At 33.4% G+C, this 25,483-nt stretch overlaps 1 protein-coding gene across 2 annotated transcripts in view; it reads right to left on the bottom strand.

The window, feature by feature from the left end:
- LOC130449402 (receptor-type tyrosine-protein phosphatase kappa) overlaps window positions 1-25,483 on the bottom strand; it is a 59,572-nt gene that overhangs the window by 12,238 nt on the left and 21,851 nt on the right. The window contains exons 3-5 of one of the 2 annotated variants that reach the window (XM_056787207.1): window positions 23,776-23,894; window positions 4,954-5,041; window positions 339-415 (exon numbers count right to left, since the gene is read on the bottom strand). In XM_056787207.1, coding sequence (XP_056643185.1) covers window positions 339-415; window positions 4,954-5,041; window positions 23,776-23,894 — 284 coding nt within the window. The remainder of the gene's footprint in view (window positions 1-338; window positions 416-4,953; window positions 5,042-23,775; window positions 23,895-25,483) is intronic. The other variant, XM_056787215.1, reaches the window with a different exon arrangement.

The following is a 25,483-nucleotide window of genomic DNA, read 5'->3' as shown; positions in this document are numbered from 1 at the left end:
GAGGATCAATTGCACCAGAATCTGTAGATATTGGTGCAAATTGGACCGCTGAAATTTACCACACATGAACGATGAAAGGAATGGCCGCGAGCAACTTCTCGGAGAATACCTGGATGTGCGCTGTCTTCATCAACCAAAAGAGAATTTTAACAGTGCTTATTGATTTTTTTTTAAACCAAACAAGCTTTGTTCAGAGAATTACAAACTTTCCGTTACTATTTCAAAAAGTTGAAGTTATGAGTTGAGTTAATCGAGATTCAATTTATGAAGAGATTTTATGTTGGTTTAATATAAAAAATGTGTTAAGGATAAGATATATTATGGAAAAAAATACTTACATCTACATAAGAAGCATTAATATAATCTGTATCGTGTTCCCCTTCTATAGTATCTAATACTACTCTATTATAATCATCTGAAAAAAAATTACATACTCATAATTATTTGAGATAATTTTTTATTTGATATTATTCAACCCAATATCGATTTCTACATCTTGCCTCATAAGTTAGTACGAATATTGAGCATGGATTGAAGAATATTCTCTTCCAATATATAGTTATGTACGTAATTTTCTAAAAACAGATCAATTCAGATAAATTTTCTTGAATCTATGTTTACCTGAGTTTGTGCTTTCGCTGACAAAGTAAATCATATTATGAGGACCTAATAATAACCGAAAAAACATTCGTATTTGTATTTCGCGGGGTGTTAAATACGCAAATCATTACCAGTACAGTGCCATCTATGATATCGTTCTTTGGTTACAAATGGAATATAATATTTTAATCTATACAATGTTTTATGAGTGAAAACATCGAGGGAACATCTTGGAAAGCTTTTATTTACTCTGTCGTGTCTTAAAACGTTACCTTTTAGAACTTTTCTTTTTATTTTTCGACATTTCTTTCCTATATTTCTACTTTTAAGTAGTGTGGTAACAAATTAAGGCGGGCGTGGATATATAAAAAGATGAAAAGCAGTCAAAACAATGAACTAGAATAATTTGAAGAAGAAATCATATTTTAATTGGTAAAAACGTCTTACGCGGTATTCAAATTCGTCGTAGAGAGAAGAACGAAAACCAGAAAAAAAAAGAAAACTTTCTAATAGATTCCTAATGAGAATGCGGTCAATTTTCAATAACATCTATTTTCCCATATTTCCAATGAAGCTATTTAAATATATTACGATATGTAATTTGGTAATCTAAAAGAATTCTCATATTGAATGAAACAAATTTATATGATAATCGTATAATAGTCCGGTCAAATTATACCAAAAAATAAAAGTGAAGCTACATAAATTTCCATCAAGCTGAAAATCATTGAAATTGTTTAATTTCCGTGTATGGAAAAAATTTTAAGGTCAAAAATATGAGTTTTTCGCAATTATCAGCAAAACGGTAAGATTTATCATGAAAATATCTTAGACAAAAATTGTAGATCATAACATTATCTACAAAAAACGTATCAATACTTTTTTTCCTACGAGCCACCGTTACTGAAATATAACGATTCAAAAAGTTGTAAAAGCTGCATACCAATGTCATCGAACTTTAGCAACATCTTCGTTAATTGATAATTTATTTGATGAACTTCTGACAGTTCCCAGCACTCGACAGAAATTTCTTATAAATACTCACAACAAGTCTCGATTCAATTCAATGTTGTAAGAAAAGTTTACTGCTGAAAATATATTGGTGAAACCATCAAGTACGACAACTTACACAATTTTTTGAATCATTATATCTGAGAATCAGTGGCTTGTAGGAAAAAAAGTATTCATACGTTTTTTGTAGTTCATTTTATTATCTACAATTTTTGCCTGAGGTGTTTTTATGATAAAACTCACTGTTTCGCTGAAAATTGCGAAAAACTCATTTTTTGTACCTTTGAACTTGAATAAAATTTTTTTTAATGCACGGGAATGCTGGGAAACATTCAAATTCTATGTTCAATTGTATTTTCAACAATTTTACTGATTTTTATCTTGATAGGAATTTATGTAACTTCGAATGTCTAAATTGACCGGATTATAAATGAAGTTTCTGACCTTGATATTAAAGACTTGATTTGGGATTTTCGCAATAAAAGAATAGTTCGTGGATTGACGAATCAATAAACACTTAAGAGTTGTAGAGAGTGAATGCAAACAAGAGAGGTATTGATCGAAAAAGTGAGTGGAGAAATTTGAATTTTTTCGTCTTTTTTATCTCCCCTATTTTATTTTCAAACAGTTCGTTCTAATTATTGTCACAATATACAGGTATGTAATGAAAATATGATTGAATGCAGTACTGCCTACACAACATTCACCTTTCAACTTTGGATCAAGGCTGGAACCTCTCATAAATTTACCTACAGAAAACGTGGCAATGCTGGGTACTCCTTTGAACCGACATTCATGGCCAACGTTCCAATGACAACGACTGGAACGACCACACGAAACTTGTAATCATACCAGCGTTCAACCTTGGAAGCAATGGACGTGCGGTAACGTTAAAAATGTCTCAAGATTGTAATAATAGAGAAGTTAATCTAGTTAAGAGTTCTGGCAGAACTGAAATGAAGAAAAAGGAAGATGGTAGAGTAGCTATTGCATCAGGATGTAATAAGAAGAAGAAACAAGAAGAGCTACTACAAGAAGAAAGTTTCAAAGTTTCACCTTGGCCTGAGTGAAACATGGGCATCACATTCCCGAAAAAAAAACAAAATCGACAGTGGCGCCACCAAAGAAATTCAAATAAACGCAGTCGCACCGAGATACGCCCTATCGATTTCATGCAACCTAGAACGACAATAAACTCAGACAGATATTGTGAAACATTAATCAAACTCTGGCAAGTATTGCAGAATTTCCGCAGAAGACGATGCTTGACCATACGCTTGTCAAACACATGAGCTTTTGAAGGAACTAGCACCACCCCCCATTCAGTCAGGATTTAGTGATAACATCTATCAACCAAACTAATAAGAGGGAGGTAAACGCTTCAAGAGCGACGATGAAGTCTGAAATTAGATCCAACCTTTCCTCAAGGAGATTTCTTCGACGTTGCAATAGAAAAGTTGCAGCAGCGTCTTGAAAAATGTGTTAAAAAAATAGGAAACTCTTGTACTTTTGGTACAACTGTAGTATAATGCGTTGGCACCGTGCGTTGGGTGCCGAATTTGCTTATCTTGGACTAAAGCTCCATTTGAATGATCATTTCCCGGGTCTTATTCATGCAGATTAAGCAAAATGAGTTAAATTTTTCGCATCAATCGATATCTGTAGATGAAGACTTGATCCTCAACTAAGTTTACTAACAGTGGATTACAACGAGAGAATCTGTAAAAGTTCAAAGACGGTTTCCTTGATAAAGACTTGATAAAGAAAAAGAAATTTCAAATAAGGAATGGAATTTTTGCTCCAGCAGTACGACGCACCTTCTCACAGTTCGGAGATCGCCATGACACTAATTGTACTTCGGATGGGTTTACCATGACTTTTAACTATTTCTCGACCTTAAAGTTTCACTTGAAAAAAGGTGAACTAAGGGCTTAGACTTAAAAGGCACTAAAATAATTATTGACAATAAATATATTGTTTATTTGTTAGGTTGGAAATTTTTTAGATAATCCTCGTACGTCTATGATACACCAGGCACACTATTTGCAAACAATCAAATATAAAACCAAATCAATGCATATTATTCATATTTATTGAAACTGCAATATTTTGAAACTTCAAAGTAATTTTATTTGATAAATAACTAATTTGATTATACAATCAATTACGAAGTTTTGATGAGTTCACCTTCTGTTTGATTTGATTCGTACCAAGAATAATGAGGTATTCATAATATTGAAATAATAAACTAGATATTTGTTTATTAGACTATCGATTTTTGTATAAAATAACTTTTATCTGAATGTTCAATTAATTCTGACACGTTCCAATATTTATTACGTTGAAATGGAATTAGGATTATGTATATATGTGCAGAAAATTCGATCTACCTTCCTCACTTTAGTTGCCATAGTTACAATGAGATTCAACGTAACCATTTTCTTCGTTTGAGAGCGAGAATTCTGAAGTAAATCCACTTTCGATAAGACGCGTTCTCACGAATCGATTTTTTTTATTGATCAAACAAAATCGAATGAAAATATGCTTGTCAATAACTAATATCGATTCGTGAGAACGTGTCTTAAGTAATATAACCGAGAGTTGATTTGGTTTAATACAAATACAGTCAAAAAATTATTTAGCAGCATTCTCAGTATATAAAAAATATAAATTGCATTTTCTAAACACTCAGTAATTATCTTATATCTATAGATTTGCTATTTCGTAATCATACAATGCTGTTAACTAACTAATAACAGAAAAATAGAGAGAATATTGTGAAGAGCAAAGATCGGACAACATCGTTTATGATTCCATCACACATTTATTATTAATAATCGATTTAGGTACTACGTGGACAACGCAAAAGAACAGGCAGGTTTTTTGAAGGATAGAGTCACTCGAAACGAAATTGTCAACCATAGACAAATGATAAAAATATGCTTTATAGAGTACAACAAGACTTTCGACTTTGTTAGAATAGATTATGGGAGGTATTTAACCAACTGGGCGTTCTAGATCACTTTATGAACTTACTTAATCAAAAATTTTTACAAGGAAAGTACCACGTTTGTCAAAATAGAACCTACCCACAAAGAAGAAGATGTGTTTTATCAATTATACTGTTTAACATCTCTGACAATGAGGAACTGCTGCAACGGAAAAAGGAATGGTTGTTCTTCTAATCAGAATATACGAGGAGAATGGAAGTTTTGTTCTAACAATAACCAAAACAAAAATAATGACAGTGGATAAGCCTAAAGTAAAAAGCCACGATCTGGAAAGGTAATTTCACATATCAGGGATCGATGAACAACATGGACGATGATTATTTATACTTACAAGGAATGCATCTTTGGTTTTGATTCTTTTCTAAATTACTCTTTTTAGTTCCATGCCTACAAGAATGAGTTTCCACCTTGATGGCAATCTGCAACAACAGAAATTTTTTAGTTTCATGATACTTTACAGTTAATGGTATATAATAATCTGAATGTAACTCATTCTAGAGATTTCAAAAGATTCCTGCACATGTAATTTTTTCTTACTACTTTTTGTACTTTATACTTCTCACTGAATAATTTGATAAAGATTGAAATGAAGTCTTTATGTATTTATACTACACAGAAGTAAAACCTGAGTTCCTAAAAATATAACTCGGACAATTCACTATGTGAAGAAGAAGACAGAAGAGCCAAAGAATAAATGAAAAGAAGCTGTGTTGGTAAATGTTGTTCAAAGAGAAATAACGAATTGAAGATTTATAGCAATATATATATATATAGACAAATTTCGAAATATTTCCAAGACTATAGACCCAAAGACTTATCTGAAAACTCTATATATTTATAGTGCACAGCATTTTTTTAATTAGCAACGTAGTCGGTTCCACTGAACTAAATCTAAAATCTTTCTTTTATATTCTTCATTCCTCATAAGTTAGAATAATTTCAGTTCTATGTTGAAGTGTGAATACCATATCATAGAACTTTATTCACAAGAAATTTGGTGACAAGGAATGGAAAATAACAGATTAAAAAACTTCTGGGTTACTATTTTATTCATACCTATATATATACACTAAAATTTACAATTATTTCAATTAATTGAATTTTATACCATTTACAAGGAAGTCCAAATTACTTCTTCATTTATATCGCTGTTGTTTCAAGACTACTTGACTGACTGCCTCTATGTCGTGGCCACACAGCTTTATATAGATAACCGACTCATCTAGAATGTTCTCGATCATTGTTCTCGGCTACAACTGTCAAAATAGACATTGCTAGAAGGATGGCGAAATTAGAATTTTCTGCAGTGATGACGAAATGGAAAACTTCTAACCTCAAAAATAATAGAGCCACATTTCGTCAATAGATGGTGGTTCTAGTTTATGTTTTTACCTCTCGTAGTATTTCAACCCTCTATTCGGTTTGGAATATCATATAGTTGGTTGGATTTTTTGTGGTTTATCTAAATGCATCCACATTTTAACCGACCTTGACTGACCATTGCATATGTCGCATCTGTTGAGTCAATTAAAACTGTCAGTTATACCGCATTGTGAATTGCGAATTTGAAATCGATGTTTACTTGATATTTGTTCAGTTGATTGATCAAAGCAAACAAATATAAACGGGTTTCAATTATTACATCAAGTTTTGTATACAATATGTAAAAACCAAATGATTAGATTAGAAGTTACCATCTTATTTTAATCGATAAATAATTTTAAAGAAAAAGTGTTTTTAGTTGTGGAAAGGATTTTATTTATCGTAAAAAGATGTATCAGAAACTGCAGTTTTAATTATCAATTTTTTCATATCTACAACTTCCTTAACACAAATAAGAAAAACCATATTTTGACCCTTTAGAATGTGATTTAATGAATTCTATAGCTCTGTGTTAGAATACTGGTTACATTATAACGAATTTCTGTACTCATATGATTCATTATAAGCCTAAGCTTTGTATTTATAAAATTGAGTGTTGTACTTGTTGTTAGAACGATTTTGAAGGTAGGGATCGCATGTTCAAGTCGAGAATGTCAATTATATTACTGAAATAATTTTACGGACTGTATAAATTTCGTATTCAACATTATAACCATATACTTGATTCAAAACAAGTATATGAAATGCAATTACGCCTTTGATTCTCCTCCTCTCTCTTATTTTTCTCTTCCGAACAATATAAGGAAGCTTGTTGAAACAACAACACTTGAAATAAAAGATTATCTAGATCGAGAATATTTTATGAAAAAAGTAAGTAGAAAGTAAAATAGAAAGAAATCCTGAACACGCACATGGGAATTTATGTCTAGTTATATCACGAAAACCCTTAGGGAATTTACGACTTCGGGACTTTCAAGGAGAAAGAGCTTTCTTTTATTCGATTTTCACGATTCTGAGGTGAATATTTATATAAAACCGAAAATATATAAGAGATGATCACAAATAATCGTTATTCAATATTAATAGGTAACTAAACTACGTAAAGATAAAAGGATAAAATGATGATGATAATGTTTCTCATTGTGGAAAAACAGTTTTTCTTTTGACTATTTGAACTTTATCAATAGCAGATAGGTTTAGTTAAGTTGCTTACCCGTTCTGATATAAATAAGTAATTCCAAGAAAAGATTTGGTATCATACAAATATACTGTAGCGATGGTTAGAGAGAACATCGACCTGTTGGTTATCCTCATCTATTTTCCTGCAACCAGAACTGAGCTACGTTCCTCTTATCACCTACGCTCCTATTCACACTCTGGAAAACGTATATGTTTTCAAAAACCCTGAGACAACTGCACTACCACCACCAGCTGCACAACGTAGTTTTAGGGTGAATCACCAGGTGCAGCAATGGTTGGGGGTTGAGAAAAATACCTTAAGCTAATCAGCTCTTTGCAAGCCTCTGCTCTTCCCGAATTGCTGCATCTCGTACCAAGCAGATGCTTTAAGACCTGCGCAAAAGTATGTAGCTGCAAAATTTCAGCACCTGTGAGGGGTCGTGCAGTTAGAATTGAGACAGATCTCACAAATACCACTGAGGAAGGATTATTCGACGTCGCAGTCGCAGACTGGGGTTCACCTCTTCGCCGGTTGTTTAGACCGTCGGAGAATGTGTGTACAAAGATGAAACTCAAAACTTCAAGCATAAATGTCTGACCAATATCTTTTATCAATTACAGAACCTGTACCAACTCGAAAAATGTAGATTGAACTAACTGAAGAGGATGAAGCAGTTCATGTAAAGTATACTGAGTCCTGAAATATAGCTTCGGAGCCCTCTAGCGGTAGTTCGTTTGTCGAAACAACGATTTATGAAAGAGATGTGGGAAATTTTATCTAATTTAACTTTATATAGAATTGGCTTGTCGAAGAAACGCTTAAATTCATAGTTATTGACCCAAAAATATGGATGATAAGAAAATGAAAACTATAGAAGAACTTTCCTTTAAACCTCAATTCTTTTACTAAGTTGGGTAATTCGTAATCATCAATTCAATCCCAATTTTGTTTTTTCCTTTTATTTTTCAATTATTCTTTCTATAACTATAAAAAATCTATAATTTAATTGTATTTTTCGCTTTCCAATTGAAAACACGAGTGAATTTCATTCGACAATTCATCTTCGTAAACTGTTGACGTACCGTGGATTTTATTACCTACATTTGATTTTCTCATTTTTCTCGACACTACAATCAGATGAAGGAACATTTATCAGGATAATAAATTGTCCTGAACGATTTAATAGTTATTAACTACCCGCAGGGTGTAAATATTTTTTCTATTGATACAATCTAGTAACAAATATCATTGATGGGTAGTTTCATGATCCAAAATTTGTAATAATTATAATTTACATGAGCTTTGAGTTAGTGTTGTAAGTTTGAAAAGGATTTTAGATATTAAAGTCCCTTAAAACTCGGGTTCACTCACAAACAAGCAACGAAAAAAGTAAAAAAAAGAATGTAATAAAGGCCACATACAAAATACTTGTAAATATACCCATAAATAATGTCTCTTTTCAATGTTTTTTATTAAATGATCCTACAAAATGAAGAATATTTTTACAATAAAACTTCATATATTGGTATCAGCTGTCCATTATATACCTCGGAATTGATTAAACACTAAATCTTCATTATTCCAGCAGACATACAACAAGACTTTCTGCTCGGATCAACCTCTCTTTGCGACAAGCTCTGGTAATTGTCATTTGTCTATCCACTGATTTTCCTTGCTCAGATTGTTTGGATAAATTAATTTTCAATCGCAAGAAACAGGACAAGAAGCTTATACACCTCTACTCGACGTCCAATGCTGGTATTTGGTGTCTTTTATACTGCTTCCCTTGTAACTTCAATATCCTGTGGCAATCCTATGGTTAACAAATCAACAGTTCCCGTTTGCTTTATTTAAAATTGACTCATTCTATTCCCTTCCAGACCTGTCGTACGACTGGGAAGTTGCTTATGCCAATATTGGAGGAGTTAACTTCAACAATTGACGAACCAGGAATGGTACTAAACTGAGAAAATTAGCTTTGGCAAATGACAGATCAACTTGAATTGGTCCAAAAATTGGTAGCTTTGTTTTAGCCATACGTATGGTTACTAAAGCTTGAGCTAAAACTGTTGGACCCATTTTAGCCAATTAATGATGAACTAAGACTAGTTTAAGACTTCTTGGTGTAGAATCGATCATTTTTTGTCAGCATTAGATTATGATTGGACAATTCAGCTTTACTAATGACTATGTTTACATATTTTCTGGACAAATTTGAAAAAGCTATCTTTCTCTAATAATTGACAAACCAGGAATGATTAAAAACTGGGAAAATTAGCTTTGGTAATTAACTGATACATCTGAATCGGTCCAAAATTTGCTAGCTTTGTTTAAGGCATCCATATGGTCACTCAAGCTTGAGCTATAACTGATGGACCCATTTTAGCTAATTAATGATAAACTAAGACTGCTTGGTGTAGAATAGATCATTTTTGCCAGCATTAGCTTATAACTGGGCAGTTAGGCTTTGGTAATGAATGTGTTTACATATTTTCTGGTCAAGTTTGAAATAGCTATCTTTCTCTGATAATTGATAAACCAGGAATACTCCAAAACTGGGAAAATCAGCTTTGGCAAATGACAGATCAACTTGAATTGGTCAAAAAATTGGTAGCTTTGTTTTAGCCATACGTATGATCTAGTCTAAGACTGCTTGGTATAGAATCGATCATTTTTTTTTGCCAGCATTAGCTTATGACTGGGCACACTCGGGACTGTTAGGCTTTGGTAATGAATGTGTTTACATATTTTCTGGTCAAGTTTGAAATAGCTATCTTTCTCTGATAATTGATAAACCAGGAATACTCCAAAACTGGGAAAATCAGCTTTGGCAAATGACAGATCAACTTGAATTGGTCAAAAAATTGGTAGCTTTGTTTTAGCCATACGTATGATCTAGTCTAAGACTGCTTGGTATAGAATCGATCATTTTTTTTGCCAGCATTAGCTTATGACTGGGCACACTCGGGACTGTTAGGCTTTGGTAATGAATGTGTTTACATATTTTCTGGTCAAGTTTGAAATAGCTATCTTTCTCTGATAATTGATACACCAGGAATGCTCCAAAACTGGAAAAATCAGCTTTGGCAAGTGACTGTTCAATTTGAATTGGTCTAAAAATTGGTAGCTTTGTTTAAGCCATCCATATGGTCACTCAAGCTTGAGCTAAAACTGATAGACCCATTTTAGCCAATTAATGATAAGTAAGACTAGTCTAAGACTGCTTGGTATAGAATAGATCATTTTTGCCAGCATTAGCTTATGATTGGGCAGTTAGGCTTTGGTAATGAATGTGTTTACATATTTTCTGGTCAAGTTTGAAATAGCTATCTTTCTCTGATAATTGATAAACCAGGAATACTCCAAAACTGGGAAAATCAGCTTTGGCAAATGACAGATCAACTTGAATTGGTCAAAAAATTGGTAGCTTTGTTTTAGCCATACGTATGATCTAGTCTAAGACTGCTTGGTATAGAATCGATCATTTTTTTTGCCAGCATTAGCTTATGACTGGGCACACTCGGGACTGTTAGGCTTTGGTAATGAATGTGTTTACATATTTTCTGGTCAAGTTTGAAATAGCTATCTTTCTCTGATAATTGATACACCAGGAATGCTCCAAAACTGGAAAAATCAGCTTTGGCAAGTGACTGTTCAATTTGAATTGGTCTAAAAATTGGTAGCTTTGTTTAAGCCATCCATATGGTCACTCAAGCTTGAGCTAAAACTGATAGACCCATTTTAGCCAATTAATGATAAGTAAGACTAGTCTAAGACTGCTTGGTATAGAATAGATCATTTTTGCCAGCATTAGCTTATGATTGGGCAGTTAGGCTTTGGTAATGAATGTGTTTACATATTTTCTGGTCAAGTTTGATAAAGCTATCTTTCTCTAATAATTGATTCACCAGGAATGCTCCAAAACTGGAAAAATCAGCTTTGGCAAATGACTGTTCAATTTGAATTGGTCCAAAAATTGGTAAACTAGCTTTGTCTCATGACTGGGCAGTTCAGCTTTGATCAAGACTACTTACATGTACATACACAACAACTTTGTATAACAAGCTTCTCTATAACCTTAATTTGTTAAAATTGATAATGGTGACACGTTTATTGGAAATATTAAGACAAGAATAGCTTAAGGAACCAAGTGAAGCATTCTTATGATTTAAAATAACCATAATTTGTGTAACGTGAATAGATAAGACTGAGTCAAAGCTAGTTTACAAGCCTAGTCTTCTAAAACATTGAGCCAAGTCTGAATCAAGTTTTGACCTCTCGTACCCTCTATCCCCTTCGTATAAGGTTTTAAAAAATCATTTTTAAATGTACTTTTTAAAAACTGATATCGCTCAAAATCCATTAGTGGTTGACGTATAAAATAAATATTTATGCAATGTCGGATTTATGCAGATATCGATAATCCAAATAAATATGGAATACCTAATCATTAATTCTCACGAATACGTGTTTATATTTGTACAAATCAATCAAACTACATTTAATCGAGATACTAATAATATATGTTATCCCGAAATATTATTTTTATCGGTATGTTTATTGAATAACCTGCTCAGATTATTATTTGTTTATTTTTTCGACGCAGATAGACGTTGAGGCTTTTTAAAAACAATCGATAATCAGGCCGTTTTCACACGAGTAACTTTTCGCGTTAGAAGTTGGCTGTTTGTAATTGACTGTTGCTATTCAACTCTGCCATCTATGGTTCGAGACTACGAATCATACGGGTTCGATATTGTGCATTAAACATCGGCCGTAGAACATTTCTCAAGAAGTTTTTTTATGGGATATAAATCCATCAAGTTCGGTTAACAACGGAAAACGGTGCTTTCACATATATTTTCCGGTAAGTTGGAGAAGTTACATCTAGAACGAACGCAAACAAAAAACAATTGATGTTTGGCTTATAGAGTAGCATATAAACAAGTTTAGAAAGACAGAGATAAACTTTAGATATATATCTTGTGATTACGGTCGAAAAACTTCGAAGAGAAGTTCGAAATTATAAGTTTACTGGAATTGTTTCTCTCGTACGGGATTTGTTGAAACTCGTTTCCGTATTTTTTTACTGTATAATGTGTTTGATAATCGATCGGCTTGACGGTTTATGAAGAACTTATTGGATGTAGACATTTTTGTAGCTTTGTACACTAATAAATCTTTTTGTTCATTCATTATTATGAAAAAAAAAACCATCGACTTGATCCGCAAACTTCTTTAGGTTTAATCTACGACGTTTAATCTACGTCTACGTTGAATTCAATAATCTCTCAAGTTTTCACTTTCTAATATGTTAAGTGAAATTAGGAAATAAGTGCTGTATAAAATAGGTGAAAACTTTATGGGGTCGATAACAAATTTTCGTGGTGTACAGTAATTCTAGTGAAACCATACTAGATTAATCTTTTATAATTTTGCAGCTTTGTTGTCAAGTGTATGAGCTCCACAGTGCTGCAAACCTCTTCTTATAAAAATCAAGAACTAAAACATGCATTATATTGTTTTTTTGGTGCTGGTAAGCTTGGATGTCAATAGGGGTCAGTGTTTTTAGACACTTGAGTTTGATGATATATTAATGAATACATTAAACTCCAATAGACATCATTATACTTGCATGCTCAATTATATTCTACGTATTGGTTGCATGCAATATAATGAAAATATTTCAAAGAATAATGTCAATAAATTATTGATTTTATTTCATCTTTTGGGGCATTTGAGTGATAATCGTTACATATTTTAGTCATATAAATTTTTCGGTTCAAAACTTCGTATCTACATTTTTTCATTTTGTATGATTCTATGCTTTTTTATCTTCAGTTCATTGCACCCATCGGTCCAGTGGGTACAAAACGAACCTAACCTAAAATTTGGAAATTTTTTCTTTTACGGTACAACTCTCCTATGACCTTGATGTTAATAAGGTTAGGTAAGGTTGTACCTACTAGACCAACGGTAACAATGGACATGGTAACAGGAAAATTTAGAAGATGCAACTTCATGTATGTCCCAAAGCATACTTTAGCTTAGTGAAGTTGATGAATTAATTAATTTAATTTGTTGGACTTATGGCGGTGTAAGTCGAATTTGCGTAAGTCGGGGTTCAACTTTGCAGATAAATACATATAAAGTATGCTCAATCGGGACCGGAGTTTAAAGAAAACAATCATTTAGAAGGAAAATATTTAATGAAGTGAAAGACAATAAAACAATTTACATAGTTATGAATAAAGTAACCTAAACCGAAGTTATTTTGTTGTTGCCTGACGAGTAAGTTTTTCTTCTTCTCACGCAAAATTTACTCGTAGCATACCAGTAATTTTTGTATTCCCCATTTTGTGTTCCCCGTTTTGTAGTAGAAACGCGTTCTTCATAAGAATCTATTTATTCTAAAATTTGTAGCCCCTGTAATTGAGTCTTTTTTTTAAGTTTGCAATTGTCATTTGATTTACCGATCCAACTGGTTCTAGCGAATCAGTTTGTTCAATGTCTTCGTCATACTTACGCACTTCTATAACCTCGTCATTAGTTAGCTCTTCATTGTGTCAATCTAGCAACTCTTGAACGTCATCATTATCGACCTCTAAATTTAATTGTTTGACGATATCGACCACTTCTTCTATTATGCTATATGCGATTTGTTCAGGATCTGAAACTGATTCTCCTTGGGTTTCAGTGGTGGAAAAAAAATGGACACAGTTTTTTACAGACACCATGGAGAGTGAAACCTCATTCCAAGATTGTTCAATAATTCTTACAGCATCTAAAACATTGAATTGCTTCCAAAAGTCTTTAACAGTAAGCTCATTGTTTTGTTTCATAGTGCAAATGACCCTCTTGTGTAGTAAGCTTTGAATGTTTGAATTTGCTGGCAAAAATACAACTTCCACACGCGGATCGAAATTAATTAGAGTTGCGGGAGGATGACCTGGTGCATTAAATGGGATTTATTTTAATTTGCAGTAACGTTCGACTTCAGGAATAAAATGATGACCAAACCAGTCTTTAAAAAGAAAAGCTGTCACACAAGCTTTCGCATTAGACTTCCAAAGACAGGCAAACTAGGTCTGGATTTATTTTTCTAGCCTCTTGGATTTTCTGAGCGATAAACTAAAAGAGGTTTCAATTTACAATCTCTAGCTGCATTTGTTTCAACCATTACTATCAATCGAATCCGGCTTTAAAACCAGGCAAAGTTTTTTCTTCATAAAAGTTGTTTTAGACATTTTCTTCCAAAAAGACCAGTTTCATTTACATTGAAAATGGTTTGGTTAGTGTAGCCACCTTCATCTATCATTGTCTTGAGTTTTTCTGGATACAGCTTCTTTATCAGCGCTTGCTATACCAATTACGACTCGTAAATCGGCTGAAAAAGTCATTACTAGCTTTAAACACTTCATTTTTAGCCGTTTTTAGTTTTTCAAAAATCAGCTTTGCTTGAAAGCACACTGTATTGTGATTAACAGGACAATTTTTTCACTCTTAGTTGATGATACTTAAATTCAAAGATTGAGAGTCTTTCACAGGGTTCATAATTTTTTCTTTACCTTCTATAACTGTTTGCCAATTCACAAATTTTAATTTTTGCTTCACAGTTTACACTCCAAAGACAGCGTTTTTTTTTCTTGTTAGGCTCAAATGCATTTTTCATTCTTTTAGATGACATAATGAGAGGTTATAAGTAAAACGCACTGCGCACGTCAAACAATTTCACGCGGAACACGTTCAAACCTGTCACAAACTGAACACTAAGAGAACGGAGCGATAGAGCCGAAGCGTGCGGCAATCAAAATGAAAAACCGCGTATCTCCGAATTCGCGTAAGTCGAGGTATTGCTGTATAGTAAAAACCTCGGTAAAAATGTACATGGAGATCCATATTTTTCTTGCGTGATAACCTTTCCAACAATTTTTTTGTCACGTGTAACTTCTGGCTTAAAAGTATATTATAGTACCTCAGATTGGTTATTAAAGCAGACATTAACGTTCATAGGAAACATTTTTCTTTCAGTTTAAATTTTTTAGATACAGATTTAGTTGAACAAATGCGTAAACGACCTGAATCGATTTCGCTTACACTTTGACCTATTGATCCATTGTAGATCTCTATTCGTTAGTCAGATTTTGATTTTCGAAAGCCTTTTATGGGATTAAATCAAAATTAATGGCGTTTATGAAAAACAAAATGATACTTCGCCTTAATTGAATTCTTTCTGTATAGAAAAAATGCCGTAAAACTAGGGTGAATGAGATTTTTATAGCTTTACATATCACGACGAAAATTTTCCAATAGGCGTTATTAAGATTGATTACCATAATAAATATGGTACTTTATGGTTATAAATAAATGAAGTGAACAAATATTTCATGTTCAATTAGTAATGCAAACAGTATTAGAACGAAATTTGTATAAAAGAAATTCGTATAGTGTTAAAATTGATTGATACTCATATCAACGTAAATCGCTAAAATTTAAAACGGTTAATTATGATTCTACTAACGTTGTTTGTCTAACTAGATTGAAATTATTACAATTTCATGATAGATTCTACTCTATTACTCCAATACTCACTAAGATACAACTCACTAAAACGTTTGAACTATCCTTTCCTTGAAGGTAAAAATACCCAATGGAATTATTGGTAAAGATGTGATAGATGGAGCAAACGCTCAAGCATTATGGGTCAATAAAACCCTTACCTAACTCATATAAGAATTGACACTGATGGTAAGAACTGTATATTTAGGAAAATGACGATTTCCATGAGGCTACGAACCCAGATACCTTTGAACTGTGATTTGAGATCTAATTACTACCAATTAATTCATCTGCGTAATCAAATCTTCCAAGTTAAATTTGATCCGCTTCCCGGTCTCCAAGTTTTATAATGGAAAAGATCGCCATAGGATTCCGTACTCAAATAAACGACGCAACCCCATCGAGTTTGGACTCATTTGATTCGTCTTGACGGTGTGAATATGCAACGTTTGTTATGAATGTGGATTATGTCTGATTAATTAGATAGATGACCCAATACCAAGGTGAGCACGTGCCGAGGGGTTAATGGTATAGGGGTGTATGAAAATTTCATATCGCTAACGGCCTTAGAATACCAGAATGAACCCTGTTGTACTTAAGCCCTTATCCGGCTACAATGTACCTTTGGGGTGATGGACCGCGGGGAAACAAAGTAAATAACGTTTACAGAAGACGAAACGACAGGGATAAATTGCTAATTAAAGCTATGTCAACAAGGGGTAACGATTAGAGAAAATAATGAATCTCGAATTAAAAATACTAAAAAGTTTTTTAGCTTGTTAGTTCATTTTATTTATAAATAATAAAAGCTTGTTTTCAATTATTTTTGGGTGTATAGGGGGTAGAGCTTTATAGGTGTTTAACAACATGATGTCTCTGTAATTATTACTTGAGTTTAATTTATATTAAACATTTATATCATACCCTTTACATTTTATGAAGTTTGATCGAAATTAACAGGGAAAACTAGCCTTGTTTATTCTAATTGGGTGTCATTCGTATCGAGAGGTAACATTTAGCCGTTGCCTCTGGGCGAAAAGTTATTTAACATTCGTTGTTTTGTTGTATAATCATGTTTCGCTTAGCGAAATCGATACGCAAACAAATCAAGGCAATAATAGATATGTATTTTGGAATAATGAAGCTTTTCAATGGCAAATGCGTAACTAAATCCAGATTCTGTTGAATTTCTGTCAATATAGAGGCCAAAAAACTGTGAAAATTGGAAAAGCGGACATTATTTTCGTTGTATCAACTGAAAAAACTTTGATAAATCTACTAACCATCACAGAATTCATTCCAAACAAATTGTCAGCCAGCTTGGATGTTCGTTATGCAGATAAATCGTATATCTTCATTAGTGATGCTATATACTTTGAGATATGCGAAAACTACAAATATTTTTAAGAGAATAACTTTATATATTTTCAAAATAACGCATTCTTGTAACTGAATCTTCGGAATTTAAAAGGTTGAAGTCATATTTTGCAATCCTCTAAAAATATTAATGAATAGCTTCTTAAAAACTTGATATGAGCAGCACCGGTAAATAAATTGTGACGCTATAAGGTAGTATCTTGGAATGCTCTTCCAAGATTCCTGCGTAGACTCCTGAAGTATCTATATTATAGTTTTTTTTGTTTTTATTTGATATTTGTACCCTAACCAACTAAACTTTGATATATTTCAATTTTTCCACGATGTTCGACAGTATACACAAATGTTTGAATGTGTTTTAAAACCTCCTGTAAGTATATTCACTAAATGATTACAATATTTATGACAATTTTTTTCAGAATAACTCTTTATGACGAACGGATTTCTTGGCTTTTACAACGATCTAAAAATCTAAATATCTCGTAAACCATTGATTTTATCGAGTTAAAACAAAGAGTGTCTTTTGTTAATAAATTACTATATTTAGATTGCACAGGTTGTCCTTGGACAAGTTACGGATTGTTAATCATTGGGTCCCTGACCTTCAGATGGTAGTGTAGTAAATTTCCACTCCCGAATTTTTTGCATCAAAACCCGGAACACGTATTTGTTATTCTTTTGATTAATTTTGAATCTTCTTTTCCCTGCCACTCTAACAATTTTTTCTAATGTGTCTTCAAGACTTGATTTATTGATATTTCTATCGATATTACATTCGAATTCCTCTTTATTTTGTCAATACTCGTCCCAAACAATTTTATTAGTTATTTCCACTAATCCTATTCATTTTTTGGGGTACTTTTGGTTATTGTATATCCCTTATCCTCCTTTTAAGGCTGTCGAATGCTTATTTGACGTCCACGAATAGAATTTCCATTCCAAATCAATAATATATGCCAAGTTTTTTGATACTATAACTATATAAATAAAGTCAATTCACCATTTTTTCTAATTCTATGATCTTTGATATTCTATATCTTATTTTATCTCCCCTGTATTTTATCACTTCATTTATTACTTCGTTTAACACTTATGTTTAATTTGTTAATTATGTCATTCCATTCAACTTTTTTTCTTCATTTAGTATCACTAATTTACGGATTTTAATTAAGAAAAATTACACAATACGATGATTGTATGGAACTTGTTTTGAATCTTAGATCATCTAAACATTTTCAAAATATAAGGTGTTTTCTTTATACATACGTTATTTTGACGTGGTTTGCGCTTATTTTTGGAGTCATTACAAAATTAAAAAAAAACATATTTGCCAACTGTATAAGCTTGATTTCTAGTAGATAGTATTTAAAAATTTGTTTTTCGTATAAATATTCAGTAAATTTGAAAATATGACGAATTTGTGTGTTGCCCCCATATGAAATAGTCAATATCCATTTCAGTAGCACAGGGGTAAACCGTCGCATCTCCATTATAGAGAGATTTGAGAAATTAACGAAAACAGTTTTTAATTCGTCTATTAAAAAAATTGCCGAAAATTGAAAAATAGCAGGAATTCCTACTCTTGCACTCCGTAAAAATACGCTCTGCATGATAAAAAGAAGTATTCATTGTTTCCATAACCCATACCTGAACTTGATTTTGTGGACTTACGACTATTTACTTCAACGTCAAATAGCAGGTAAAGGGTAGTTACTACTCCTCATTTAATTTAAAAAATCATATTTTTAAACTGAAATTTTATTCAAATACACAAAAAGAAACATGCACTGAATGCCAAGCTTAAAAAGACAAAACAGTTAAATTTATTCGTCATCGTCTTGCGCATCTTTTGATGCTACCGGTATATTTCTGTAGTAGTCATGAAAGGTGGTCGGGACCCACTTGAGAAGTGTAATTAAGTGATCTTTCTTCTTTTTGTTGACCCCCTTTGGACTATTTCTTATGGCAGGTAAGTTGTCAGGTAGTTTCATCACCTGTCTAACAGATCTTGCAAAATTAACAGTTTTGAAGGTTTCTTGGTCGAATTTTGTTTTATAATAAATAATGGATGGTGACTCAACACGTGCCTCCAACCAAACAACTGCAGATATTAGAAAATTTTCTTTGTCCGTATTTTGTTTCCTGCTTGTGAAGGGTGCTTCAAAATTTTTAAAATCTTCTATTTCCATACTGAAAACTGTTGCACCAGAAGCTCGTATAAGTTGCTCCCAGTCCCAAGGAGTTACATTTGCAAGTTATACAGTAGGATTTCTTATCGGTAGCATCGTATATCGTGAGATTGAGTGTCCACAATTTTAGCAAATAGAAGCTTTGGCAATTCGACAGATATGGAATGTCTAACATTATTACCTTGGTTTTTTCAAGGCCCCTACTCATTTCTTTATCTCGCTTTTTTTCTTGGTACCGTCTTTCGGCTTCGTCATGGTGAGCACGGTAAGCGTGTTGAGCTTCTGCTTATCTTTTTCGTCAAGAGAGTTGTCTTTAAGTTTCAAAACAAAACTGTCACAAGTATCACATGTGTCACTGGAAGGTTTCTTAAATCCTAGATTGAATTCATTATCAAAGACACGATTGTAAGCCCAATGCTTCACGATTTCATTCTGTGTAACATTACCTTCTACACTCTTTTGTTTGTACAATTGGTAAAGCCTCTCTGTATTTAGGTCACTTCCCAAATAGCTTTTAGCACTTTTCTCGCGGCTGTAGTGACTCTGGTACAAAGGAAATGCCCTGATATGAGATCTAACTCTGTTGAGGACATTTTCCTGAAGTTTGTTTGAAGGTACGTGTCGACCTCTCATATCACGTGCAGCAAAACCCCCCAGAGTTCCCTTTTTCAATGACGTTCTTACTACAGCTTCTGAGACTCCTAATGTATTTAGGAAAAACACTTTGCAGACTTCTATTCGTGACCCATTTACATCAAAGTAGTAGGAAATTGTTTGCTTCCTTTGACCATTCCTGCTGCCGTCTTTCGATCTTACTCGATTCGGGGGCTTACTGCTGACATGTGATATTATAAATTGCCGCTTTACATTCCAGTTTTTTTATGCGTCCCAGTAACTGTGGAATATTTCGTTTCGTACATCTTGTTTAATTTTTTCTGAAATTTTTTCTTGCAGGGCCCGCATGCTTGTTTCATGGATTTTGCACATATTAACTTGCCTGTTTTAGAAATATGCTCTTTTCCAGATAACGTCTTCACTGTTCTCTTGGCTGCTTTCCATTGGTCGATATTTCTTAGTTGTTCCCTAATCTCCTTTTTTGCAGTCGGGTTTGCAGCACCATATAGATTTTCGACATTCTCTTGTTCACTTTCCAAATTTTGGATTGAGGCTTGTTCTGTTTCAGATTCTGAACTTGGAACGTAGTCAGGATCCGCGTCGCTGTCATCACCAAGATAAGCTTCCCCAATCCCATCGTAATCATCAATAGCTGTTGGAGTCGTTTTACTTGTATTTTCTTCCATTTGTTTGAGGTGTGAGTCAGTAGAACTGCTAGAAGAATGGCCTAGTTCTGCAGCTATGCTTGAGAGAGGCAAATTGTCCTCTGATTCGGTTTCGGAAATGGACATATCTTCTGGGTTGCTTAATTCTGTACAGTTATTTCTAAAGTTCGAAGCCACTGCTTCTAAATTCTTCGAAATTTCAAACTCAGTTTGAGATTCCCTTTGTTCTCACTTCTCTATTTTGCGTTTGTTCTAAGGGAAAAGATTCAGGTTGAATTTTAAGGCGAGAATTAAGCATAAAATCATAATTTGCGGTTTCAGACACAGTATCAAAAATTTCTACAATTTCCGTGACGTTTTTTACAACAGCTTCATCTGATGTGTTTTCTGAAACAAAGTTTACAGATTCCTAAATAGCCGTATCTTCAAAGTACATGGTCAGTGAGAGAATCATTTCTCTTTTATTCGTAAGTTTATATGAAAAATCTTTCCTTGCATTGTCGACACTTTTTGCTATATTTTTTCTAACTGGGACAGATTCATTAGTTGTGGTTTCTGAAATGAAGCTTAGAGGTAAACAGTCGTATCTGCAAATTGATTAATTACTGAGGGCATCATTTTTTCTTGTAACAGACAATCAAAAAATGTGTTCTTGTATAATGTTCACATTTGTCACAAGCGTTCATTTAGTATTAGAATATAACAATACATTACTTTGCCCAGGATTTTTAAAATTATAACCTCAAAACGTACCATGTTTTCATGTTAATTTAAGCTATCAGTGAAAATTTTACACACCGTATCTGTCATTACCTTTTCTTACATTTTCCAAAGCCAGCTGCACAAGGTTTCTGCTTCTGCTCGTCATTATTAGTAGTTCTAAACAGGTGGAAAACACTGAAGAATGGAGATACGATCATTTACCACTACTGAAATCTAGCTTCAGATTCTTGCGCAGTACCGCTCGGTGGAGTTACTATTATTTACTTCCGTGGGTACAGGAGATACTACAGTTTCTACCTCGAATATCACATATACTAAATGCATTGATACTTACGATCTTTTGCCGTTAGAAAAAAGAAAATTTTGTTTGCGGTAAAGTGTAGTGAACTTAAATTTGGCTAAACGTGGAGATGCGACGGTTTACCTCTGTGCTACTGATTTATATTAAGCTATAAGACTTCATCTTAATGTCATATATAATAAATAAAATAAGAAATTAATCAGAACATTATTAAAACAAAACGAAAAAGCTAGGTACTGCTATTACTATTTAGAATTGAGTCCATAGAGACTCTGGCTTATATCTGAGGACTGTCTGAGATTTGACGTTAGTCATCTTCATGCTGAAGGCATCATGAACAGTCTAGAATAACCCTGGTGTCTGGAGGACGAATGATCTTTTTATAAGGAAGGTAATTACTGCCGCTAAACATAATGGTAATTTAATGCAGTGTCCTTTGTTAAGGCTTCTGTTCATAATGGTGAGAGTGAGCAGTGATGAAGCGTTGCACCTTTGCGCACATAGGCCTCCTAATACATTCGTCGTACCCTCCTCCAGACACCAGGTGTATTCTAGACTGTTCGTAATGTCTGTGACTATGTTAGGTTGAAAGATTAGTCACCAGTTGAATTTCGTGCCTATTTAACCAGAGAAGTTGATTGGGAAGACTGAGTTAGCTTGTTTCGTGCCAGGTGTTTGAATCCATTTTCGTAGAGACTGACTTATTTAGGCTGGGGATCCTCTTGAGCCTAACGGTTGGTGATTGTCTCCTTTTTCTCTGCTTTGCTTACAAAAAATCAATAAAAGCATTTAGGTTGCTACGAATCCAAAGAGGTAGTCATTGAAATTAGAGGAAATTAAGATGTTTCGTTTAGAGTCAAAGATTAAACAGTCTCTTTATAAAAAGTGTCATTTTTCTTTGTGAGTTAATAATATTCTAATGTATTTTGGTGAGCTCTTATTATGTTACTTCATGATCAAATTCCATATCCTCTAAAGCCACGAAATACTTATTTGCTTTGAAAACAACTCAACGAAATAAATTTATAATCCATTTCCTTTGAAACCCTTCTCAGAAACCCTTCACGGTATTTATCTTAGATTCGCAGACAATGATTAAGAATTCTGGATGTTTTGACCCAGAAAATACGTTTAAAATAAATTAACGATGCGTGTGAGCAATGTTCACCTGTAATTATTCGTAAATAGTCGATTTTAGCGAAAATAAAACTTAAATCAAGGTTTCATAAACATATTTTGGTATTTTTAACTGATATAAACAAAAATAATTCACCTTTTTGTACTTTATTCAGCCCAACAAGCCCTTCATGTTAACGTATGTGTTGCGCATGTTTTTATCAAATCTACCGTTGAACTTTTTTGATCAGTTCGAGTTAAAGTCGGAACCCACTAGCAACACGCCACGCCACGCTATACGAATTCGGTTCACGTGGTGCACTAGAATTAAATAACTTGATTCACCAACTTGCTTTTTGAAAACAATTATTTAGCAAACTGAGGATTTAATAATTTAAAGTTACAAGTTACATTCAATATCAAATTGAATGAACCCAACTTCTTTATATATTAGTTCTTATACAATAATAATTATAAAATTAGATAAATATATTTATGATTGATAAATGATGATTAAATAATAAATAATTGAAGACGATACGTTAATGGGGTTGAATTGGAATCTATAAAACTGACAGAAATTCTAAATACAGACAATTTATAGCAACTATAACTTAATGAGGCTAGAGTTCATAATAATAAATAAGTAATTAATGATGATGCGCCGCTGTGAAAAGGGTTGTTTTGGATTAATTAACTCCAGTAGCTCCAGTTACCTAGAGATTGCGATAAAACTTTTCCATAGACTCACAAACAAAGGCAAGACGGGGGCATTCAAACGTTTTAACACGAGTCTGGTACATCTGAGAATTTTGATTCGTCCCAAGGGGGATGGCGTGGCGTAGTGTGGTATGAGTTTGAATTAAACGGAGATACATATGCACACATATTAGACACGTGGTACAGGGTGGCGTGGCGTGGCGTAACGTGCCTCAATAATGCCGTTAGATTTAAAATCTGGAATACCATTGTGAGTTCAACTTTTAACAGATATATTTTATATAAATAGCAAATAAATTTATAAAAAGCTACAAATTTTACTAACCTCAAATTCTAATTTATACAACACGGGAAATTTTCGTCTCTGGTCGCAGATTTTCATAAAATTCTTCAAGTCTATTGGACTATCTGTAACTGTAGCAACTACTCCACCACCATTATCTTCTGAAACAAATAAAGATTAAGCAATTCTCATATAGAAATAATGTCCGAATTTGTCTTTTTGAAATAGGTTATATTGGATAAGAGAATTAGACATTAGTTTGGATCTGGTTCAAATTTTACAGCAAAAATCACGCTTTGGTGGACTCGATATTTTAATCAAAGAAAACATTAATAAAATAATAACATAGATACGTTATTTTAAAAAAAAAATATCGTATGTAACTTGAGCATATGATTTACACCAACATTTTTTTTTCGAAATTTGAAAGTTTATCTAAGAAAAACATACAATAGTATTGCCCATCTGAAGCTATGACCTTTAGCCATCTTTTTGGCAATTTGTGGATCCCATCCCAAAAGAGCTGCGCCGCCTTGACAGCCAAGAATGAATCAATCCAATTTTTGATATATTGCACCGATGTGAACCGTATTCCAATGAAGGCGTTCTGCATCTACCGGAACAAATGGTAGTCAGAAGGGGCAAGGTCTAGGGTATAAGGCGGGTGAGGTAAAACTTCCCATCCATTGTTTTCCAAATAGTTCTTAACCGGAATAGCAACGTTGTTATGATGGAAATTTATTGCCTCGTGTCTGATCGGATATTTCGGGCGTTTTTCGGCTACTGCTCTCTTCAAACGGATTAATTGTGTTCGGTAGCGTTCTCCATTGATGGTTTCACTCGGATTTAGCAGCTCACAATACAGCACACCCTTCTGATCCCACCAAATAGAGATACCTTCGCGTCATGGGTATTCGGCTTTGCCGTTTATTTGACCGGAATTCACATATGATTTTTTGCGCTTGAAGTTGTTGTAATGGATTCATTTCTCATCACCAGTAACAATCCGATGCAAAAATGACTTCCTTTTTTGGTTTTCTAGCAGTATTTTGGACATGCAAAACCGCCTTTCGACGTATCTCGGCTTGAGTTGATATGGAACCCAATTCTTGTGTTTGGCAACAATCTTCATCGAGTAATGCTTCCAGTTCCTCATCTTCAAACTTTTTTGGCCATCTAGGACGTTTATCGTCTTCCAAGCCAAAATCACCACTTATAAATCGTGCAAACCACTTTTGGCACGTTCTCTCAGCTAGAGCATATTCACCATAAACTTCCACAACAATACGATGACTTTCGGCAGCATTTTTCTTCATATTAAAGTAATGAAGAAGAACTCCCCGCAAAAAAACTTTTTCAGGAACAAAGTTCGACATATTTGAGTGAAAAAAAATTGTTGTTAATGCTTCAAATGAATGACATATACTGAAAAGACGTACAATTAGCTTTCCAAAGCAGGTTTCAAACTGCACGAATTAAGTTTTAATGATGAATACATAGTTATCCGAAAGCTTGGTAATATATTAGAATTAGTGCATTTTGGTGTTTAGTTTGCCACAATCCCACTACGATAACGCTTATATAATAATGAGGTAGATATTTAGTTTCATTTAAAATTCCTAGATTATTAGAAAAGCACAATTTCTTTCTTTTTATTTGGAACTGAGTTCAAAAATATTGTTTATTTCCAGACACCCGTCTCATTTGATGAATATACAATAATTATTTTTCGAATAAGTCTCGCTCTCTT

This window comes from Diorhabda sublineata, chromosome 1, assembly GCF_026230105.1.
Source record: "Diorhabda sublineata isolate icDioSubl1.1 chromosome 1, icDioSubl1.1, whole genome shotgun sequence".
Taxonomy (NCBI): Eukaryota; Metazoa; Arthropoda; class Insecta; order Coleoptera; family Chrysomelidae; genus Diorhabda; species Diorhabda sublineata.
This window is presented reverse-complemented; position numbering and strand designations above follow the sequence as displayed.